Source organism: Ochotona princeps, chromosome 7, assembly GCF_030435755.1.
Source record: "Ochotona princeps isolate mOchPri1 chromosome 7, mOchPri1.hap1, whole genome shotgun sequence".
Taxonomy (NCBI): domain Eukaryota; kingdom Metazoa; phylum Chordata; class Mammalia; order Lagomorpha; family Ochotonidae; genus Ochotona; species Ochotona princeps.
The window spans coordinates 65971612-65994711 of NC_080838.1; the positions used below are offsets into that span (position 1 = coordinate 65971612).

The 23100-nt window shown below is 44.3% G+C and overlaps 1 protein-coding gene across 1 annotated transcript; it reads right to left on the reverse strand.

Moving 5' to 3' along the window:
• Positions 1-21255: 21255 nt before the first annotated feature.
• On the reverse strand, positions 21256-22283 carry LOC101530406 (dnaJ homolog subfamily C member 17-like). Its single transcript, XM_036494976.2, has one exon. It carries the CDS (start codon positions 22233-22235, stop codon positions 21420-21422), a length of 816 nt encoding a protein of 271 aa, XP_036350869.2. The 5' UTR covers positions 22236-22283; the 3' UTR covers positions 21256-21419.
• Between the last annotated feature and the right edge of the window lie 817 nt (positions 22284-23100).

The window sequence follows — 23100 nt, forward strand, 5'->3', positions numbered from 1 at the left end:
ATCCTAGGACATCCTACATATCTTGGCAATTATAGGCAGACTTCTACTAATAAAGCCAGACATGCTTCTCATTTCTGATCTTGGTGATAAAAGCCTATCATTCTCCAAGTTAGTACGATGTTAGCTATCTGTCATGGGTCCCTATTCTGTTGGGGCACACACACTCATAATACAAAAGTATGTATAAACTGTCTGATTTTGTCAAGTGCTACATCTCTTGAGTTGGTACAAACAGTTCTTCAGTAGTGCGTTCAACTGTAGTCACACCAAATAGTGACTGGCATGTAAGCTCTGCCTTGGGTGAATCTACAGACATGTGCTCAAGGACCTGTGCCTTCAGGCTGCTTTAAACCTCACCTGCTGCACATGGCCTTTTGGAAAAGCCCCTCAAAGGCAGAACTTGGGTAAAGTGCTGCAGCCAACTTATAATTCCTTGTTGCTGCAGAGTATGGCTAGGGTGGGTGTGCCTCAGAGGAGCAGTCCTCTTGACTTTACAGGCAAATGGGTAGTGGTGCAGTAGCTCTCACCCCATTAGTACACAAGATTGCAACCCTTGGCTTGACTGAAGCATCTTCTCTATTGTGACACAAAAGATTTGGAAGAAGCGAGCAGAAGTCTTACAAGAGCTCCTGACAAGTAAGGGCTCATCTAAGCACAGGCTGACATGGGGTCTTGTTGGGACCAGAGTGACTGACAGCATGAAACTATAAGGCCTGTGGTCCATAGCGACGACCTCTTCCCCAAACAAGTCTGCTCAAGTTCATAGGCCATGGGGGTATTGACCTGCCTTTTCAATGTACAACCCAACCGGTGTTGTGAATCCTGAGTGGTGCCATATATACTTATCCTAAGACTTCATTGCACTATGACTTCAAGGCTGTGTAGTAATGACTTCAAGGCTGTGTAGTAATGGATCAATCTAAAGATGTTCCAAGAGTGTGACCTACAGTATAAATGATCCAGGGTGCAGAAGACCATGTTATATATCTCTGTGATCCTTGTTGCTTGGCACTTAAGGTCATGTATGGGAGTGCTTTCACTTTTCAAGTGGATTTCCTCACTTGATTCTTGATGAACAGAAGAAAGCATGGTATACCTTTTCAATATGCAGTTAAAGTTGTGGCTTGCCTTGAGGTCCTGTAATAGTTCAAGTAGATGGACTGTGGATAGCCATCCTAGAGTGTCATGATGTGGAGCAGAGATGCTGACTGCACAAGGGTGACAGGAGTTGGAGCTTAACTGAGCTTGAAAGTGGACACTTGGGTGACAACTACCATGGGTTAACTTAAAACTTGGGTTTCTTCCTACCACTTGATTGAGAATGTGAATGAGTCCTGGCTAACAGAAAGTTCATGAGAACTCCTAGTAGATATTTACACTACCTAGTTGTAAATGTAGTGAAATATAGTGACTTGGGGTGGCTTTGGCTGGAAAGAACGTCAGGAGGCTGCTACAGGGAGCTCTAGGAAACCCATGGTCTGTACTGTTGAATTCTGCAATGGCTTCCAAAATACACAAATGAGTCAAAACTGAACTGTTGCCCATCAGTTACTATGACAACCTAAAGCTGCAAATGTAACAAGTTTGCCTACTTCAGAAGGATCTGGGATGCTTTGGGTTCACACGCTCATTTTGTGAAGCATGCAAAACTTCTAAATGATATAGTACTTCTCCAATTCCTTGGAGTGTATTGTAATGTCTTAAAGTGTTTGAAGATCTGCTGACTTCATGAGGATTCTCACAAGTATATCTAGGGTCAGATTTCTTCTTCCCAAGGATATTCATACTGCTTCAGTGGCTGTGTTCCTGTTCCTGACAATGTATGAAGAATTTTTCTTGATGCAATCCAGAAACATCCACCTGATCTTCACCTGCATTTCTAATCCACAAACCCACTTAAGGGTTTGGGTTGCTGAGTTGCATAGTCTCCTCAGCAGTAACAAAGGATGTAAGGAGGCAGTTGCTCTTCAGCTTGCTAGCTACTAACGAGCAAGAATGAAGAGTTTAAGAAGTAGCGCTATGAAAAAATCCACTAACTGGATCTCTGTGAAACGGGTCATCAGCTGGGAGACATGGTGTGACCTTGAGACCTCTGAGGGATCCATGTAGCATTGCTGACCAAGTCACTTCTGTCTGCTGAGAATGTCTCCTGTGGGGGTGAGGTGAGGGTCAGGTGATGAAACAAAGGTTCTAAGTCTCCTTAGATGAGCTCTGAATTGTCAGCCGATGTTCTTGGCCATCTTGCTTTCAGGTGACTGTTGCCTTGACCCCTTGACAGACTAATGCAAGGTGGATGAAAAGTGTCCTGAATGGAGAACTGGAACTTCCCAGTATCAAAGCCACAGTAATTTTGCAGGGAACTCTGCCCTGTTCTCCATCCTGTTCTGCAATGCAGGCTCAGGCTGTTAGAGCATCTGCAGCCTGAGACGCATGCTTCTTGGCCTACATCATCCCCTAGATGCATGTCACTTCTGCAGAAAGAGTCGATAGCTTCGACAGCTGTAGCCAATAGAAAACGGGAATCCATGCAGCTTGAACTGGGTAGCCATGTGAAGCAAAAAGTTTAAATCCTTCCAGTCTAGTTGGATGGGCAATCAAGTCGCATTTGCTTGCAGCTTTACTGAGGCTATATTAGAGTCTGATCCTTAACACGGGAACCTAGAATACCCGGGTAGTCTGTCACTCAATCCTAAAAGTCTTTAGTACTTGATGCATGCATTTGTTCTAAGTGACTTGAAGGGTTTTTCCTTTGGCTTCTAAAGTCTATTACACTGAGTAGACAGTTGCTGATCTGGAGATGGCATTTCCAAAGGGGTTCTGCCTGGGTTACCTGAAGCACCACTGTCAGTAAGAACCACAGGTGGTCATAAGCAGACTGTCAGACAAGGGAAGCTTCAGTGCTGGAGGAAGAACTATGATGGGGGCAGGTTTCCACTGTCCACTCACAAGTGAGGAAGGGTCAAGATGGTCACAACCTGGCCAGGATCATGGTGGATCTACCAGTAGGTGTTGAGGGTGGCCTTGCTGTCCTTTGATTCTAGATTGAGACTGTCAGACTTGGCTCTGGGGTTGGAGTATAGTGATGAGTGGACAACAGCCAGATGCCTCAAGCATGACACTCCGCAGTGGAAAGGCTCAACTAGGAGCATGACTTGGGTTTCCAGTGGATCCTGATCCACAGTCCCATGTGTCTGTCTCATGTGCTAGTGAAATGAGGCTTGTACATCTACTGCAGGATGGCTTGCAGCTGACGTGCCATTACTCCCAACTTTCCGTTGCTAAAGACAGTATGTTAGTTATTTAAAAAGATTGTAGAGTTCTAGTTCATACGATATTACGATATTATCCCGATATTATTACGCGCAGCTAATTCCCACAACCTGGTTCTTTACCGTGAGCTGAAACACACCATTACGCGCAGCTAATTCCCACAACCTGGTTCTTTACCGTGAGCTGAAACACACCATTACGCGCAGCTAATTCCCACAACCTGGTTCTTTACCGTGAGCTGAAACACCAGACGCAACGAGGTATCTTAGGAGGTTTATTTCAACGGGGCAGGAACGGGTAGAGGTGGTGAAAACCAGGAGAAAATGGGAGAGCAAAGAAGAGCAAGAGAGAGAAGAGAGAGAGGGATAAGAGAGGGAGAAGAGCGGGGTAAGAGGGGGAGGGATAAGAGCCGGGATAAGAGAGAGCAGCACCTGGGGGAGCCTTTTTGTCGGCCAGGTGTAGGGGGTGGGGATTGGGAGGGATTGAGGGCAGGCCCCCGGGGGATTGGCGCCTGCAGGTGAATGCCTAGGGATGATTGGCAAGTGGGCGGAGTTGGGGAGGGGGCTGGAAGATTGGGAGGTGGGATTCAGGTGGAAAGCCAGGTTACATCCGATTGGTGGATAGCTAGACCGGCGCGAACTTCCTGAGCTGTGAGGAAGAAGGAATGGCGCCGGGTCCAGGGAGAGATATTGGAATAACTCCTTACACAGTATCTGTGCTAGGGAAGAAATGCCTGTGGGTCACTTTATCCCCTGGTGTTGAAGCTGACCAGCAGTTAGAACATTAGGTTAGAAAAAGCTGATCCCAATTGAGGAGCTGCAGAAACTTAAACCTGCTGTACTAATTAAGCTTACCTGTTAATGTGTACTCCTTTCCTTGATGCCTAGGCTATGAACGCCCTCAACTGTCTCGTCCCAACAATTTATATTCTAAGATGTACTGATTTAAAAGACAATGACTTTCCTGGGAGTTTTGTTGGGTTATTGGGCGACAGTCTGAAGTAGGCCAACACAAAACCAAAGCTTGTTTTCTAGGGAAATAGATCTATATAATATGACTGAAAATACTCAGTGTAGAAACTTAGGCTACAATGAAGCCCTTGTATTATGCTGTGAAAATCAAGATCCATGTTGGATTGATCTGTGATGACCTTCTGAGGATGGTTGAGTAGCAACACTGCTGTGTTGGGAGACCTACTCTTCCCTCTATCAGCTCATATTGCTTGCTAGAACCCACTCCCTGGGTAGTGAAAACCACTCTGGAGAACATGGGAAACCGGCTTTCAACTTCAGTACTACACAACCTGTCAAGTTGCTTGGCATAGGCTTGGAGTATGAAGTTTCAGCATACAGTGAATTTACCTAGACGAGGTTAACTTTGTTACAGGAAAACATTGTTCAAGAGGGATCCATACCTCAACTTGAGCTTGCTGGGGTGTCAGGTTCTTGGGGTGTCTGCTGCTTTGATTTTTATTTTCAAAATTTAATACAATTTTGTGTAGTCTTGGATTCCCCTGCCTCCGTTTTCAATCCCCTGATTGATTTTTCCCGTAAAGTCACAGCTCTCAGAGTTACAATTCCATTGGTCTGTTTAAGTGTGCCCCAACATTGCTGGTACAATGTCAGGCAATTGATCATACTGTTGTCTAGATAAAGCCAACAATTTGGGAGTCCATCTTGTGTGGAAGCAGAGATGCATGTTGCAGTGTGTCTTCACTTCTGGATATAGTCTGCATACTCCACCATACATTCCAATTAGTATGATGGATTCCTTATATTGGAGAAAACATCGTGTCTCTGCTTCTAACCTCATAGTCACCAACTCAGACTTGCTTTCACTTAGACTTACATAAAAGAGGAAAAGACAGTCTTGTATCCATTGGTACACTGAAAGTGACTACGATGGGCCAGGCCAAAGTATACAAGGGACTTTGGAGCTTCAGGACATCCCATGTGGGCACAGGGTCCAAGTACTTTCTGCCACCTTCAGTTTTTCTCCCAGTCCATTAGCAGTGAGGTGAACCGGAAGTAGAGAAGCTGCATTTCTAACCAATGCCCACACTGGATGCCAGTATTGCAGGTGGCAACTTTACCTGCTACACCACAATGCCAGCCTGAGAATTACACTGAGTTTAGACTTTATCTATTCCAGTGTTTTGAATAGATAATCCAACTGCTAGGTGGACAACTTCTAAAATGGTAACTTACAAAATGAATGCAACAGTCAAGGCTGGGCCAAACTGAAGGTAGGAATAAAAAAATGCCACCCCATCTTTCATATGGATGGCAGAGACTCAAATGTTTGGTCTAAAACCTGTATTACTGGACACATTAATAGGACACCGGATTAAAAGCATAGTGGTTAGGACTCAAGCCAGTGTTTGGATATGGGATGCAGGTGTGGCAAGCAGCAGTTTAACTTGCTGTGGAACATTGACAGCTCTTCCAGAATTTTTAACTTGAATAATTTCCTTGAAGCCTAAAATTGCAACCTCCCTCCTGGATTCTCTGCCTTCTAGCTACAACTTTGACTTTTAACCAGGCTCGGTGCAGCTCTTAAGTATCCACTTGACAGTCACAACCTTCTCACTGGGTGTCAGTCCAGGAACTAGAGAAACATCTTCTTGCACTGGGTGCACAAGTTAGAGGCCCTTCCTATAGAACAGAAGTTGCCCGTGCTTGAGGGGCTCCAAAGATGCTTGGTGCTTGCTTTTATGGGGCCTGAGGAGATTGAATTCATGGCACTTCATAGGAAGAAGCCATGCTGGGTGTGCTAGTGGCATATTGTTTGGAACTCTGCAGTTGCATCAACTGTGGCAGGAGTTGGTGCAGTCGCAATACTCCATGCTTGCGTTTGCATGCAGAACAATGGGACTGGGTATGAAACAAGTGGTTCTGCTGTGGTCTATAGCATTCATGCCCTTAAGGGTTCTGAGTGGTTCCTCTGCTTCACTTGTCTCAAGTCTAGAGACTTAGTGTACTGCTGGCTAGTGGAGCTGCAGTGAAAAAATCTGGGTGGTCATTGAAATGGTATGGTAAATAACAGCTGTGAATCCACTTCTTACCTATAAGACTGGGTGGATCAGGAAGAGCCAGACTGCCTAGAAAACCATACAGTAGCTACAACTTGACTGTGAATAATGCCAATATATGATGGTAGAAGATTGGCAGGAAGAGCTGAGCATTTTATGGACTCTTCTGATATAAAACACTGAAGTTTTCCTCTAGCTCCACGAAAAACCCAATCTGCTTGCGTCAAGTTTACAAGTGCATCACCAAAAGTATCAGTCTGGTGTCCTTGCTGAACTTCTTAATGCCTAGGAAAGGTGAGATGGGTTCTTAATGGTACATAACACTCAAATGTTCTGGCTGCTTTTAAATGTCAACCATGGTATGAAACTCCTGTTTCTCTAGCAGCTTGAATTATAGTAGTTATGGCTTTATTCAGGGTCACCCGTGAGTTTGGGATCCAACTTAGCTGTTTGGTTGCAGCATTCAGAAGAGCATTATTGTTATATCAGTGAAGCAGTCTCGGTTACCATAGCCTGTGTTTGAGGTAGCTGAAAGGAGAGTAGGTAAAACTAGTCATGCCCACCTTTGTGAGTACATTTTCACATGAAACCGTCATGTCACAAACCACTGGGATTTAGTCATGTGGCCATAGCATGACATAGGAAAGCTGACTCTAGCTGACAATGCATAAGGGATTCATACAACATCTTCTTGGGTCAGTTGTTACACCTGGGAGCCCTTCAGATAGCCAGGAGACTGATGTTCAGTGGTGCACTACTTAAGCTGCTTAGTGCTCTCATCTTGGGCTCCCTGGCTCAAGATTACAGTTGCATTAGAGTGTAGCTGGGCAATGGCTCTTACCTGAGTCAGATGTGGTTCTACCATAAAGGTGCCTTTAAAACCTTACCAAGTGTTGTGGGCTGATAGTGGCTCTGTTGCACTGCTCCTGAGGGTCCTGAGATGGGTATGTGTTACTTCCCCAAATCCAGCTTGCAGTTCAGTTGCTTGGCTTGAACAAGTTGAAAAGAGGGCTTTGTAATCCTGGGTCACAGAGCAGTAAAAGCAAGTCTTGTATCTGTTCATCCAACAGCCTTGATGTAGGGTGGAAAAGGAATAGAAAGTCATTGGTTTCCTATTACCAGTACAGCTAATATGAGAAGGAGTTGGATTCAGTGCATGAGCCTTACATGATACTGATGCATGGACACAGAACTGAATGTCCTAGTGTTCACAGGTCACTGAAGTCTGAAGCAAAGTGAGGAAGGTAGCTAACTGCTTCTCTTGGTCTGTGGTTGTCTGGAAGTCATAGCAAAGCTGCTTTGAGGAGTGTTGAAATACATTGTGCCTTGTGTTGGGTATAATTTTTTACATTTAATGCATTTGTATTCTTGGCTCTTAGGCATACTCAAGGCAGTGAATCCCTGGGGAAGAGCCAGTATGAAGTCCTAGAGAAATGCTAGTCATTGCTCCTCAAGCATTGGCTTTTATACTACTTGAACTGCGCAGAATGTAGTACTGCTTCACTAAGTAGCTGTACAGTCCCTTGATTGCTTGTCATTCCGAAGGGGCTATAAAGGCCAAATGGTTAATTTGTGTGGGGTCTCCCCCACAGATTCATCCCCTCCCATAACAGGGTACTAAAGGAGCCTGTTGCCCGCCACCCAGCCTCCTGGCCCGCGAGAGACAGATGGACAGGGGTTCTAAGCAGTTCCAATTTATTGAGGAAATTCAGATTCTTACATAGAGTGAGGGATAGCCTCAGGCAAGGAATTTCAACAATTCCAAGAGGGGAGAAACTAGGAGCCAATTACTTAGGAGCATGACTGCAGAAACCACCTCCCATAGGCCGGGTAGTTGAGTGAAATGACTCTGGCCAATCAGTCTTGGAGACAGCGTGACCCCTGCCCTGGTTCACGCCCAGGGCTCTGTCCTTGGCCGCCATCTTAGCTGCCACGTATAACCCAGTGACCTTGACTGTTCATCACCATCTTATTGACTTGGTGACCTCTTTGTCCCTGAGCCCCACAAACTTGAATTCAAACAGAGCCAAGATTGTAGGAAGAGCTGAGACAATGTTTGACAGCGGGTTTCTGCAAGTTCCTTCCTTGACAACCAAAAATGATACAGAAGATACAGCTCAGGATTGACTACTATCAAATTGTTGCTATACTATCTAGAGTCCCATAGCAGATGCCCTGAGTCCTGGATGCATGTTAATATCCTACAGGTGGTAGAAGGGGAAGAAAGAACCCGAGGTCTTGGTGATATCACTGGGCTGTGTAAAACTGGACTCCTGCATCCCTGTGTGAGGAAGGTAGTCCTTGATGCTGAAATCCACTTTGTACAGTGCAATATACCAGAAACAAGGGGCCGAATGCTCTGAATACGAAATGCAGATTCCTTTAAGGATGTTCCTGTTAAGGTCAGAATGTCATAAACCAGTATTTGAAGCTACACAAGCCACATCTCCATTCTCACACTATCCTTGGGAAAAAGCAAACAGCATGCATAAGGCAAACTGTTCCAACTTATATTTGCACTGAAAAGCAGTTAAGCACTTAAACCCACTTAACTTGCGATGCTATAGTCACTTCAGGGTCAAGAATGACTTTTAGCATAAACCTCATGTTTCACCCCTGACTTGGCCAATTTAGTCATCTCTGCAGCTAGGAATTGGGTGGTAATAACTTGGTAGAGGTGACTTCAGCAACAGAAAGACAGTGACTAGCATTAAATAGTGTGCTGGTGGGTAAGTTGAACACATTAGACAACTAAGCCAACTGAATATCTTCAGGTGGCAAAATTGCATAATCCATATGGAAACGCATGAGAAACTGCCATTCCTGACCCTCCTTGCCTCTGACTCTTCTGGAAACTGAGTCAATGCACACATGGTCTGCCTTGAGCACAGGAAAGCATGGTTCTGTGGCATAACTGATTTTGGGGAATGTCTACAGGGGCTTAGGTGGCCTGAGCTAATAGGAAAGTAGAATGCTCAGTGTAACATAGGAAGATAATGTGCCCCAGAGTGATCACTTTTTTGACTGGTCCCTACTTAAAGAGCTACCTCTTCAATCTAGAATAACAAGAACAGCTTGTAGCATGCATGGGTGACTTGTCCTATAACATTTCATGTCTCCTGATCCCACATTCCAGATGACCCATCCTGTGCCAGTGTAATGATCCATACTGTTTACTGCCTACAGTGATAACTTTCATCCTTGTACTCTAAGCAGCTGCCTCCATTGCTCTTGTGTGGTCATGATTTGGAATAACTTTCTAACTTCCTCTATAGTGACAAAGCACCCGGACAAAGCCCATATATCTAAATGTCACCACCCAGTGTGTAGACAGTTCAACTTTCATGTTTGTAATTATCTTGCTAGTAAGAGTGACTCTTGGTGTTGCCAGTATAGTAGCATGAAATGGCTAAAGTGGCTCAATGGAATCCAACTAATGGAGAATGTCTCTAGGTTCAGTACTCCAAATACCAAAAAGTCTTTGGGCAGGAAGCAACCCACTGCCAAAAGAATGATTCTGGTAGGGCAAGAGCCCTGATACTGAGGCTAGACAGTATATCCTGGCCCTTGAAGACAAGATGTACAGTGAGTACACTGAGAATCTACTAAGTTGATAAATACGTGTGGACTTTGGCTCCTCAGAAGCTTTTCTTAAGGATTTACTGAAGGCTGTTGAATCACGTGGCACATGTGCTTGAAGCTGAACTGCTTGTAAAGATGGCAGGTAGTGTTGGTACTGTACTACAGTCTCCGCCATCAGCTAATTACCTGTTAGACAACTTGGGTTCTTCTAAAACTTGGTGCCCAGTAATTGGAGAGATGAAGTTATAGTTGTCAGCTTCAGTTACTTTGAATTAGACCATAGTTTATATTTGTCCATGGCATGCGGTGCTTGATCCCACTGAATTTTTCCTAATTTTTATTCTTGAATTCTTGAATTATGTGGTACAATGTTGTATAGGCTGGGATTATCACCCAAACTTCACCTCCCAACAGGTTTTCCCCATTTGACTACATTGGTGTAGTCCTTCATAAGGAATCAGAATTCTATCAGTCTCGAGTGTATCCCAACATTGTTGGTACAGACAATGTCAGATAGTCCAGCATCCCACTGTATACAAATGTGCAACAGTTTCATTGGGAATCAATCTTTCATTTGTAAGCAGGGATACATGTTTCATTATACCCCCACATCTGGATATGGTAGACTCCAGTACTCCATCACTATATATTTCTGTAATTGAGAAGCCATGAAACAAGGTAAACAACTGGTATGAATAAGAACAGCCACAACAACAAATTATAGCACCATGGAAACATGCAACACTAAGTAACAAACACATGAGTGAGAAAGGAAACACCAGTCTTTTGGGAAAAATGATGCCACTGTGTAATTCATGAGCCAGTTATGAATTTGAAAAGAAATGATTCAGAATAAACAAAACTCCCAAACACATGGGATACAGCCAAAAAACAGTATGGATCGACTGACTGAAGTTAACTTTCCATGCTGGTTTCCTTATATAAGAAAACATGTGGTATTTGTTTTGTGATTGACTCATTTCACTGAGCATAATGGTCTCTAGTTCGGACTACCTGGTTCAAGGGGTGTAATTTCATTCTTAATAGCTGAATAATATTCCATGGGGTAGGTGTACTACAGCTTCTTCAACCACTCTTTGGATGCACATCTGGTTTGTTTCCATGTCTTTGCTATTGTAGATTGTGCTGCTGCAGATAAGATTACAGATCCCCTTCTCATATACAGACTTAACTTGCATTGGGTATATTCTTAGGAGTGGGATAGCTGGGTCATATGGCAGATTTATTTGCACTTCTCTAAGCACTCTCCATGCTGATTTCCACAGTGGTTGTACAAGCCTACATTCCCATCAGCAGTGAAGGAGGGTGCCTTTCTCCCCACATCCACTTCAGCAGGTATTGTTAGTTGAGTTCTGAATGTAGGCTAGTCTTGCTAGAGTTAGGTGGTGATCCCACTGATCTTAAAGTAACTTTCTATAGCTTGAGTGCCTACAATTTCCTTCCTCTGGCTCTCCACAAAAGCAGCTTATGCCTTCCAGAGTTAACATCCTTATCTCTAAAATAAAACCTGACTCCTAAGATGGAAGGTATTGGTATCCAATACCTGTGTGGACAGGTTCTAGGGATGAGGAAGCTTACAGCCAGATCTTCATGACTGACTTGGGTCAGTGATACAGGAATTAGGAGTAGGTTTGAATTGGCTGGCTCTAGAAGCTTACCCAGTATCAAAATGTTAGAACACTTGGTCAGTAGAAGTCCTTAAGACTGGTAGGCAAGAGGTGAAGCGGTGTGATACAGCATTTAGCATTCATAGACTTCTGCTTGGTTTCTTCTGGCTGAAGATTCAACCAGTTTGTAGGTCTGACTTTGGTTGGTTTAGCCATCAGGAGAGAGACTTGTTTGCTCTGTATTAAGTGAGCCATGAATGGGGTAGGGTGTAGACCCTTGGGATTCTATGTAGGCTGTCCCCCAACAGACAAGTGCTACTGGTTTTTTCCCTTTCCCATTTATTTCAGAGTCTGAGGTTGGGCTGCCATTTATTCAGTCTGTCACAGGTGGAATGCAAGGGTAACTTAATTTGGCGAGAACTTTGAGATGCGTGGGTGGTTTTTTCATCATTGGCTTATATATATATAATTTATATATATACATAAATTATTGATTGCATTGCATTATGTGACACTGTCTCATAGGCTCTGGGATTCCCCCAACCCCTCCCCATACTATCCCCATGGTGGATGCCTCCACCTTGTTGCAGTATTACAGTTCAAATTCAGTCAAGATTCTTTCATTGCAAGCATAGAGTCCAGCATCTTATTGTCCAGATAAATTCAACGGTTTGACAAGTGCTACTTGTAAGCAATGAGACTGCAAGGAAATCTCCCTCAAATGAGGGGCGTTGGGAGAATTTGAAATAGCAACAACCTCTCATACAGGCTTCCCATAACTCCTAGAATTGGAAAGTATTGAACTAGAGTCTGATGTTCTCTGGGCACTGAAGTTGAACAGATGTCAAAAATGGAAATATTGTGAATCTTCACAAAGTTGCAGTGAGGCACTTGAATGACTGTTCTGGGATCTGAATGCCAGGCACTGATGTGGAAGTAAAGTACTAAAAATGTTTAAGTGGAGAGGCAGGATGGGGGGTTGGCTTCCAAAAATGAAGCGGGTTTGGGTAAAATCAGTATGTTCTTGCTTCATGGTTCCTTAACATTAAGGTTCATAGGAACCTTAGCAGTCTTACACGTTCTGTTTAGACAAGAGACCATGATAAAGCACCAAGCTGTTTGTATTGGTCTACACACTGATCTTGGTTATATTTGACCTTTCTGTATTGCCTGACATATAGTTTAGTGTTAAATTCCTGCTTCTGTAAGGAATTATGTGCTCATGTGATAAAACCAGTAGACTCATGATAAGCCTGCTGTATACTACCTGTTCTGTGGCCTTGGTCCGTAGGTGAGATGCTTGGCTGTGTGATTGCCAGTTTAGACGCTACCCTGCTTTGAAGTCTCCAGAAAGCGGCTGAGGCCATTACAACAGAACACAAGACTCAACTCGCCTTGGGTTTGCCCGTGTGAGCACAAACTAATGGCATACTCCAGGAATGAGAGGGGCTTCGCAGAGTTGAGGGTGGTACATTTGAGTCTGTGACAAGTTGCCTGTTAAACTGCATTATCTTTGAATGGTTCTGAACCTTGAAGGCCCAGAAGCAGCTGGGATTGCTGAACATAATGACAATGTTGGATATGCTTCTTGTTGGGTGAAGATGAGCTGTTGCAAACTAGCAGAATTAAGCAGACCTATAACACATGATCTTGCAGATCAGATCTGAAGATCCTAGACATCTGAACCCTTGATAGACCTCCTTCAACATAATAGCTCCTGTCTCCTAAAGCTCTTCTCGGATGACCAAGGCTCTTGTCATGGCCCAGGGATGAAATTTCTATCATGGGCTGCTGCTTATTCTGACAAACTAAGGTCTTCACTGACAACCCTAGATGTCACACTACTTTGCCCTGCTCTAAGACAGGGCTGTTAGCTGGTGGTCTAATGTATTCAGATCTCAGAGTCATTGTAACTGTAGTGATGGTAATGGCATCAACTCCTAATGGCACACTGAGCAGATGGTCCAGGACTGCAGTAAGTATGTTTGACAACCCTAAACCAGGTGATGCAACTGCTCTTTGACCAGCCTTGGCTTGCTGGACTCTTTGCTAGACAGCTTATACTTGGGCTTCTTGAAGAGGTGGAAATTCTAAAGGTCAGGAACCTGGGACCTGTGAGGGTTTGTGTGGTAGCGACCTATACCGAAGAAACTTGGAAGAATAGTCAATTTGCAAGGGTGTCCAAAGACAGATCAGTAGCAATCCACACTGCCTCATCCAGGTATTACATTAAGTACTGAGCAAGCATGATTGATAAGTGTGAATGATTAAAGCTGCATAGATGATTCCCCAGTGTTGGAGCATTGAACAAAAATCATGTTACTGGGTTGGCACTTGCCTTTTCCCCGCAGATGTAGACCCTAGAGGAGGAACTGTGCCATGGAGATATTGCCCCCAGCCATGGAATGTTCTTACAGGATAAAGGCAGCAACCCTAAGTCTTTGTCCCTGAAGTACATAGCCCTGATTGAAGGTTGCCTGTGAAAGAATATTAGCTTAACCCAAACTTGGAGCAGAAACTGCCTAGCGGAACAAGACCTGTAGGGATGAGGCAGACTGAAGGACAGAACAAGAGCTGCCTCTATCGGTGTTGCCTGCCTGGTGAATGGGTTGAGTGCCTCCTAGATGGAGGTTGTCATCTTTCCCAAAGCACATTGGCTGAATTAGTACCATGTTCCCATTGTCCTCTGAAGCACGAAAATGTCATCAGAAGACAAGCAGAACTTCCAGTTTTGAACACTGGTTAATCTGAACTTTTCCTCAAATGAGTGGGCCTTCCTAGGCTCTTGGGTTTACCCAGTTTGCCCAATTCTGCAGCATGAGGATTGGTGATGCGGCACAGCACACCCATGTGAACATAGGAGATAAGTACCTGGTAGTAAAACAGCAGAGCAGATGGCAGTTCACGTGACATCCTCTCCTTGGTGTGCAGCTGTAGCTGCAGTGAGCACCTACAGATGCATTACCTTCAAATCCTGGTATTTCCATTACCTCAAGGGTGGTTATGCAAAGTCTTCAAGATCCATGGATGGTGATTTCAGATACCAGAGGTGTCCTCACTGTTGACATAGTGACAAATGTGGACAAAGGGCCGTAAGACATTGGCAGCATCCTATCGGTCTCTTGCAGAACCTCCCAAGCAGCCTTGAAGCAGAAACAGGGGAGCTTTAACCTTTTAAAAGAACTCAGAGAAGCACGTCTGTACAACTGGAAATGTTTGACTATGAATCTTAACTAAGACTGTGAGCACAAGTTATTCTTGGAATTGAAACTGGAATCCATAAGACTCATGGGGATAACAAAGTAGTCTGCAGAGAATCTGGATGGAATGAGACAGGACAAGCTTGGGAAGCCAATATTTGAGGTAAAAGCTTTAAGAGAATTCAGCTCTTAGGTCCGTAGCTCTTTCCATGGGTTCTTCTTAAGATATTAACTTGAAAGGCAGGAGAGATGGAAATCTTCGATCTGCTGGATTGCTCCCTAAATGGCAGCAACAGCCAGAGCTGAGCCAATTCAGAGCTAGAAGCTGTTTCTGGGGTCCCAATGTGGATGCAGAGTCCCAAGGAGGTGAACTATCTCCTGCTTTCCTAGTCCGGCTACCTGTTGGTGTCCCAGAACTGCAGCTGTGACATCAACGGATACCCACATAGGATACCGGCACTTTGCGTGTGTAAGATTAGCCTGTTGAGCCTCCATGTTGGCTACAGGTTGCTGCTTGTGTCACTGAACTTTAGCAAACAGGCAAATATGAGCAATGTGAAAGTTCAACTTTCCACTTGTGCAAAAGGCTCAAACCCAAGGTCCTCCACTTTGAGTGTGCTAATACTTCCACTCTGTCCGCCCTTTCAACTTTTGCCATAAGTTATGAGCACTAAATTAAGCAGAAGCTGTTACAACTCTTAAAGGTGATCAAGGTTGGGGTGCCTGGCAGGCGAAGCAGCCTTTAGGTTTGTGGGCAAAGATTTTGTAATTGCTTTGAAAGAGCTGCACTGGAGGCACTGATCTGATCAGTGCTTGAGTATGATAGTGGAGAGGTTATAATTCACTAACAATTAGTTTTCTGAGGCTCTGTGCCAGATGAAGGACCCCTATTGTCACATACCTACCCTGTGGTCTCTGAGTTCCTATTAAAGTGCTAAACTGTAAGTTACACTTCTGTTCCAAGCTGGGCTTTCACACTTGCTGACACTACTCCTGGTCTAGTGCTCTGTACGTACTTGTGAGGTAGGCCACTTGGAGCTGCATGCATGCCTGTGCAGGAAATGAAATAATCTAGAGTGGGTCTTGCAAAATTGCTGCTGATTCTTGTATACCAGGATCTAAGACTGAGAAACATACATGGGAAGTAAAAGAACTTAGACTTGTGGGCAAGACTTGGACATGTTTTACCTTTGGTTTTGTAGTTGAAGACCAACTGACAGGTCCCTCTGAGGATGTCAGCCTAGGGAAAGTGTGTGCTAACAGTAAACACTGGACAATGTGCTTCTGACTTCCTGAGATGCTAATGAATAGTGTGATCATGACTGACCTCAGAAACGGATCAGACTTGATGTCTAACAACCGCTAAACTCCTCAGGAGATAACAGGTCTCATAAAGGGAGCTGGGAAGGCTGTGCCAAGACCAGTATCCTGGGGAAATTGTGCTACATCAGTATATTGTGCTCAACAAAGTTCACTGGTATGTGTTGGCGCTTTAAGACTTCCTGTAGTACTGTTGAGAGTCTTGATTTCAGGGGAAACTTAACAGGCCCAGCCACTTCTGAGACCTCATTTCAGAAATGACTCTGTTACAGAAGTAATATCAAAGCAATTGTTGAAACATCAGTGGTGGTACTGTAAATAGGCAATTTCATGACCACTTGGGCAGTACAGAGTAAATAGGTGCTGGCAGCCTAGTCTGGCAAGTGCCAGACCCAAATAACCTGTTGGTAGCTCACCTTTCCTGAGTGGGGTTCCTTACCATCACAGTGGTCCTTGACTTTGACCACAAACAGCACATGGCTACTTGAGTTTTGGATACATGTGACAAGTCTCCTATTGAGCCTTGTCACGTGCAAATAGTACTAGACTGATTTGGCCTCCCAATGCAAAGCTATTTAGCTCTGAATTCTGGGCTAGCTATTAATGACTTAATGTGGGTTGCTAAAAGTGTTTGAAGGTAGGGTCTTTAGGAAGTGAATGGATCGAGTTTATTGGCTACTCTGAATCAAACTAGAGTTTTGTAAGAGGGTACATGGAAGATCATGCTCCCTCTCAGCTTTCTGGCCTCCTACATGGTAACTCCTGCACTAGTAGTTGCCAGCCTCATCACTAACCAGATGCCAAACTATTGCCCAACACTGAATCACAAACCTCAAATAAACTGTTCCCTCACATGCAGCTCTTCCGAGGAGCATCAGGACTAACTAGTAAAGAGACAAATGGGATAATCTGATTCAACTGAAATGAAGAATGAAGATTCATAGGAGGGTCAGTTATTAACCATGGCATAAAATAACTGAAGATTTGTCCTGTTACCCTGAAAATAACTGCAAAGTTCAAGGAATCTGTATAAGTTCTAATGAATTAATCCTAGATTTACTCCAGAGCTTAGGTCTTTTGGAGCCAGAAAGTAAAGTATGTCTGACCTTGAAACTCTACTTGGACTTATTCAGTCTTATGAGAGAGTTCTTAGACTGAAGAGGATGCTAAATGAGACAGGGGGAAATGATAATCACATGGCTCTGAAGCAAGGCGAAAGAAACTGTGGGTGTGCAGCAGCTGACTTCAGATGTGACATGTATTTTATCCAGGCTATGTCAAGTGCTAGGCCCAAATGGCCTATAGCCTGAACATAACAATGCGGCTGGGATGTTGACACAGCCTCACTTAGCATTCTGCACTTCATGTTACTTCTGATAAGTGTTGTCCTGTGCTGCTGCGGTGTATCTGCATGTATCCAGAGTTAGTAACTCCCATTCCAGTCTTGGTAAGAGCAATCTTCAATGATACTGGCTTGCCGGAGTCCAGCTCCAGCCGAGTTCAGAGCTCGGGAAGGGTGCGTGGAGTCAGTGATAAAGAGACGGACACTGACACTTGGTGCGTTCTCACAACAGCCCAAGAAAAAGCTGTCCTTTTTATTTACTCAGACACCTCACAAGCTTCTACACAAACAACTAATTCTATTTTTACTTCAAGGCTAGGGGGGCATGTACAGACATTTGATCACTCTGTCTGCACTTCAAGGCTAAGCAGATGCTCCTAAGGATAATTCTGCAAAATACTGCATTCATATTCTTCACAGCAAGGCATTATTTATATTCTTTAACAGAAGCCATGGAACAACGGCCAGGACTCCAAGGCCAAGACACATGCGATTACCTGTTAATTAGTAGTACATTCCTATCACATTTCTATTTCTACAATTTACCCATTATTTAATGGGAAAATAGGTTACAAGGGGAAAAAATGTAAAATCTAAAACAAATTTCAAATATTAAATCCCTCTACAACTAGACTCTACAACCCCATAAACAATGAAACAATCAAAAGCATTTTTCTTTAATAAAAGCATCCTTAATTCCTCTAGCTAAAAATTATAAAAGTGGCTAAAACAATTACATTTTCTATGCTCCAAAAAATTGCAGAGACAGGCTAGCCTTTGAGATAACAATAACTATTTATTGCCATAGCAGTTTCAGCCCTCACTCTCATCACTTGCATTAATATTTAGAATATTTTCAAGCCCCTTCCCAGAAGGAGTGCTACATGTCTGGGCCAAATTCTGAGGCAATGGTTAAGTACCCAATAAGTTGTCCAAAAATGGCATGGGCTTAATTGTGCTCCTGTGTATAAATTGTCAAAGGCCCACTCACGAAGACATTACCAATAACATTAACTCTCAAGCTCACATTAGTGGCAAAAGCCATCTACAGGGGTAAACAATGCCTCAATAGATTGCAGAATTCTTAGTGGGGTGCTAGAGTTTCCATGCAAAAAGGTGGTGAGACTGCGTCAAGGTGGTCAGAGAGAAATCCGCCGGGCCCTGCCAAACAGCTGGAAGTTCCCCCGGGCCCTGCCAAGCAGGGGAGCTGTTCTCTTCACACCTTCGTGTCATCCACACCCACTACACAAACCCCAGCATACCCTGACCTCCTAGAAGGGGATCTTGATCTTCAACTATAATCTTCTATGGAATGGTCCATAGATGAGCAAAAGAGCAAGAGGCAGAATGACGCAACAATGAAGCAGGAAAGCAGGGACCTTGCATGGTAGGCAGCCTGTAAGCTGTCCCTGACTTCTGCTTCCTGGTATTTATGCCTGTGCTAACCTTTCCCCCTCAGTATATGACTGTATCCTAAACGAATAGCTTGGCAGGCAATAGGTTTCTCACTTCTCAGATGAATTAGAGAAACCATCCTCTAACCAGTTTGGCTAGAATACAGAAACCACACATTACAAGTTCATGGACAGAGGGGCACAGGTGTCAAGGCAAGGCACAGAGGCCCTCTGTACAACAGACTTAGAGGAGCTCAAGTTTGCTGGCAACTGCAGCTTGGGAGTTATTGAGACTTGATAGCTGGCATGTGAGTTCACTTGGACATAGCTCTTTACCATGCAGGCCCTAAACTGAAGACATAACCCTCGTCTTAAGCATAGAAATTGATGAGGAAACAAGAACCAGAGAAACACTACTTGAGCTGCACCTTGGTTACCTTTAGAGCTGAGATGGAAATGGGCCATGTCAGGAAGCTAAGTCTGAGAAACTTCTCGCTGAGATCTCATTTCACCTGATGGTAGACTGTCCTGGAACCAGTTTGGTTTGATTCATGTGCAAATGTTGAGCAGTTACATCTTCTGTTAGCTCTTGTGGGAGGCTTGGTGACAAACTTAACGCCTCAATCTTTAGCAAGCTTGCTTCCCTGATAAAGTTCAAGCCAAACTTTTTCTGGGGGCAGTATTTGTGGCTTCAATGACCTTGATCTTAGTTTCTCTACAAAGTTAAAGGTATCCAAACAAAAGGGAATAGTTCAAAAAAGCTGAGACTGTCTCCATCACAGATGGAGCCCTGACAAGGTGTTTAACCACACTTCCCCACGTGCTTTGCATTCTGGTCTGGCATTGAGGATAGTGGATGGGAATCAGCTGCTGTTAGGGTTGAGTGCAACTCTTCTGTGGAGGAATCACCTGTTGAAAATGGACCAGAAATTTGACTTTCTGGAGCACCTGTCTCACAGGCATGTGCAAGTTGTGCCCTTAGGCTGACTTATTCAATAGTTAGAAGCCAGATAAAGTACCAGCATGTTAACCAATGGCCTGACTTGTACAAGATGTGGGTAGTATGACACACCCCTGTGTGAAGAATGTGGGGGTCTAAAAAGATGTAAGAGCAGGCCTTGAGTGACAAGTTAATCACAGTCCAGATGAATAGTGAACACATAAACAGGGAATTTTTGACTTTGGCTGTGTAATAGAACCTTATAGTATTGAACAAAGATGATACAACTCATGCAGCAGGAAATATGTGTATTGCCCTGTTCTGCTGCAGAAAATGGTCTCATGAAGGTTGATCCGAGTCAGCAAAAAAGGAATCTTAGTTCCTGCATGCAGGATCCATAAGCGATACAGTGTTCTGCATGCATACAACTGCTTTCCATTCTTGAACACTTGTGATTCCTTGAAGCCTGGCATAGTGAATACTATTAATAACTCAAGGAGTTAATCTGATTCTTGGTTTTCTCTGCAGGCATTCCAAATTTGAGAATGAGTCTGCCTTGTTCTGAGACTGCTTGATTCAATGGGAGTGGTCTGTAGGTAGCGTTGGCATTTATGGCTCCTTTCTCTAAAAAGATAATCTATTAGAGCTGTATGGAATCTAGGACAAGGTGTCGTGTCAACTCTGAAGCTCTGAACTTTCATAGCATATGCAGGATTTGTGTCACTGATCCTGGCTAGTCAACGCAGTATTGTTACTCATCTGCTTCATTAGCTACCCCAAGCCGGCTGTGCAAACTAAATGTTACACATGTAGCTTCAGTGGGAGGTAAACCAATCAAACAAATGTAGGTCTCCTGGGGATGTCCTGGAAATAGTATCTGGCTGGAACACAATCCGTATAGTATGTAAGATGTTTATAATTGTTGTCTGGAGAGTAGAGCCATCTTGTGTCTACTGAGGTAAGATCATATGAACAACACAACACAGTATGGAAAGCACCTGGTACTCTAACATTCCAACAGGACTCCTATGGTGACTTCTAAACCAGATTACTGTATAGAGAATTCCCATGTTGGTGTTTCTGCAAATGTCAAAGAAGACTATGGGTTTTCAAACATGGCATTAATTCATTTATTGATAAAAGATGTTTCTATGAGACTTAGAAGGAAAGGGTGGAACATAAAATTCTCTGCTTCAAAGCCATGCCATGCCTGTCACAGTGAAGACTGCTCACTTGCACAAAAGCAAACAGCACAGACCCAAACGTTTTACTCTTGACTTAAGAGGAATTTCCCTGTGTTAAAATGGCCTCAAGCCATTACCCAATTTCAACTCATCAGTTGCTTAATCACTTGAGTGAACACTGATTTCTGAAGGATCCTGGTTACATTTCACACTGACACCCCATAGAACAGACTCTGAAAAAGATCAGGTTGCAAGTATTGGCCTTGGGTAGCTGATTGTAGAAGCATTAGGGAAATACAATGGAGACGGCATGTGTAGTGAGAAGTGAAATTGGGAGGGTATGTGAGGTGAGGGTTTTTTTTTTTTTAACAAACAGAAGTTTATTGCAGGGGCTTCAGGAAAGGGCTGTGAGTTAGGGGTCCTGAGTGGAAGCTACGTAGGCGGTCCTTCTGTGTCCTCCTGTTGCATCTGAGCGATCAGCCGCTGCTGCTCTGCAGCCTGACGCATGCGCATCATGACCAGGCTCTCTTAGTCCCTCTCTGACAGCACCGAGTCCTTTGGCAGTTCTGAGTGGCCAGGGCCCACTTCAACTGGCTGTCCCTCCAACCAGGAGATCTTCAGCGGCTTATCAACCCGGCCCACTTCATTCTGCACAGCCAGCTCTGCGGCCTTGACAGTTGCAAACTCCACCACGGCTGTGCCTGGCCTCTTACTGGAAAGCACCAGGTTGAGAACTTCACCATACTTTTGCAAAAGCTGCAGGAGAATGTCTCTGGAGTAGCCGCCATGGAACTCGTCCTCCTTCTTGCACTTCCATTTCAGCTTCAGTTTGGGGGTTCCTTGGGCTTCACCACCTTCAGCCTTTCCTCTCAGCCTCTGCTCCCGCTCCTGGCGCAGCCGCTCCTGGATCAGCCTCTGCTCCTCTTCTAGCAGCCGGGAGCCTTCTTCTCGGAGGCGTCCAAGCTCTTGCTCGAGTGTCCTGGTCCTCTGGCTCTTGTGCTCCTCCTCATGGCGCTGGGCCTGTGCCTGCCGTTCCCGGGCCTCCAGGTCAAGCTTCATTTGCTTCCTTTTCTCATCAAACTCCTGGGTCCTCTCGGCTTCCCGCTTCCTAGTTGTCCTGACCTTGTCATAGGCGGCCCTAGCTGCGGTATCGGTCAGTACTTCCAAGGCCTGGGAGAGCTGGTGGAAGAGTTCAGCTGCTTTAGGATTGTTGGGATTTTTGTCTGGGTGGCAGGAGAGGGCCTTTTGCCGGTATGCCTTCTTCACCTCTTTGTCCGCAGCCTTCTCCTCAATGCCTAGTAGCGCGTACAGGTCCATCTGTAACAGCTCCTTGGTGACCGCCATAGTTCCAGTCCTAACTTGACTTGTAGCAGTAGGTGCGTGTGCAAGGCCTGCCGGATGGACAAAAGAACACAATTGTACTGAGCACTCAGATGGAACTACACTGAAGACTATATGTAGACTGTCACAGATCAACCCAGTTACTCCTGCCTTTCTTGCTTGACACTGCAATGTATCTTCATCTTCCTAGCATGCCAATCTCCACTGAGTCAACTTTCAAGAATATTTACTTGTTCAATTGCATGTCAAGGTGGGGTACTCCTCAGGTAAGAGTAACACTCCAGGATTGAAATGTGTACTCCCAAGTTTCCAACACATGCTCGCTTGAATTGCCCATATTGTTAAAGCTCACAGGGAAACTACAGAGGGGTTAAGCAAGCTATGGGCAAATGCATCATGCATATTGGTACTTTTTCAAATGAGAACTGTCCTGAACATTGTAGTCCTGGCAGGAAGTAACTTGTTACTTGGAACAGGATGACAGCACAGGAAACAGACTACACAAGGGTCCAGATTTAGGAGGTATGGCAAACAGGGCGGGATGGGAGGGTATCTTGTCTGCACGAAGGCAGCCATTCTCAAAAGTGAATGGATGCACTGATGGAGCTGTAGAGGGAATGATTAGCTCATGTGTTTTGAACAAGTGACTAGTCACAGTAATTACACCTTTCATTAAACTGATAGTCTCTTCAGTAGAAAGTCGAAGTCCTTACTGCCAGGATCTTTTACAGTTTGTTTCTACAGACCATTTCACCAATGTAAATAACACAGTCATGGAAACGCAATTATAAACACATTGAACAAAGTAAAATTATTTCCCCAGTTTATACAATGCAACGCATCCTTAGTATATGGTGGTTTAAAGGCT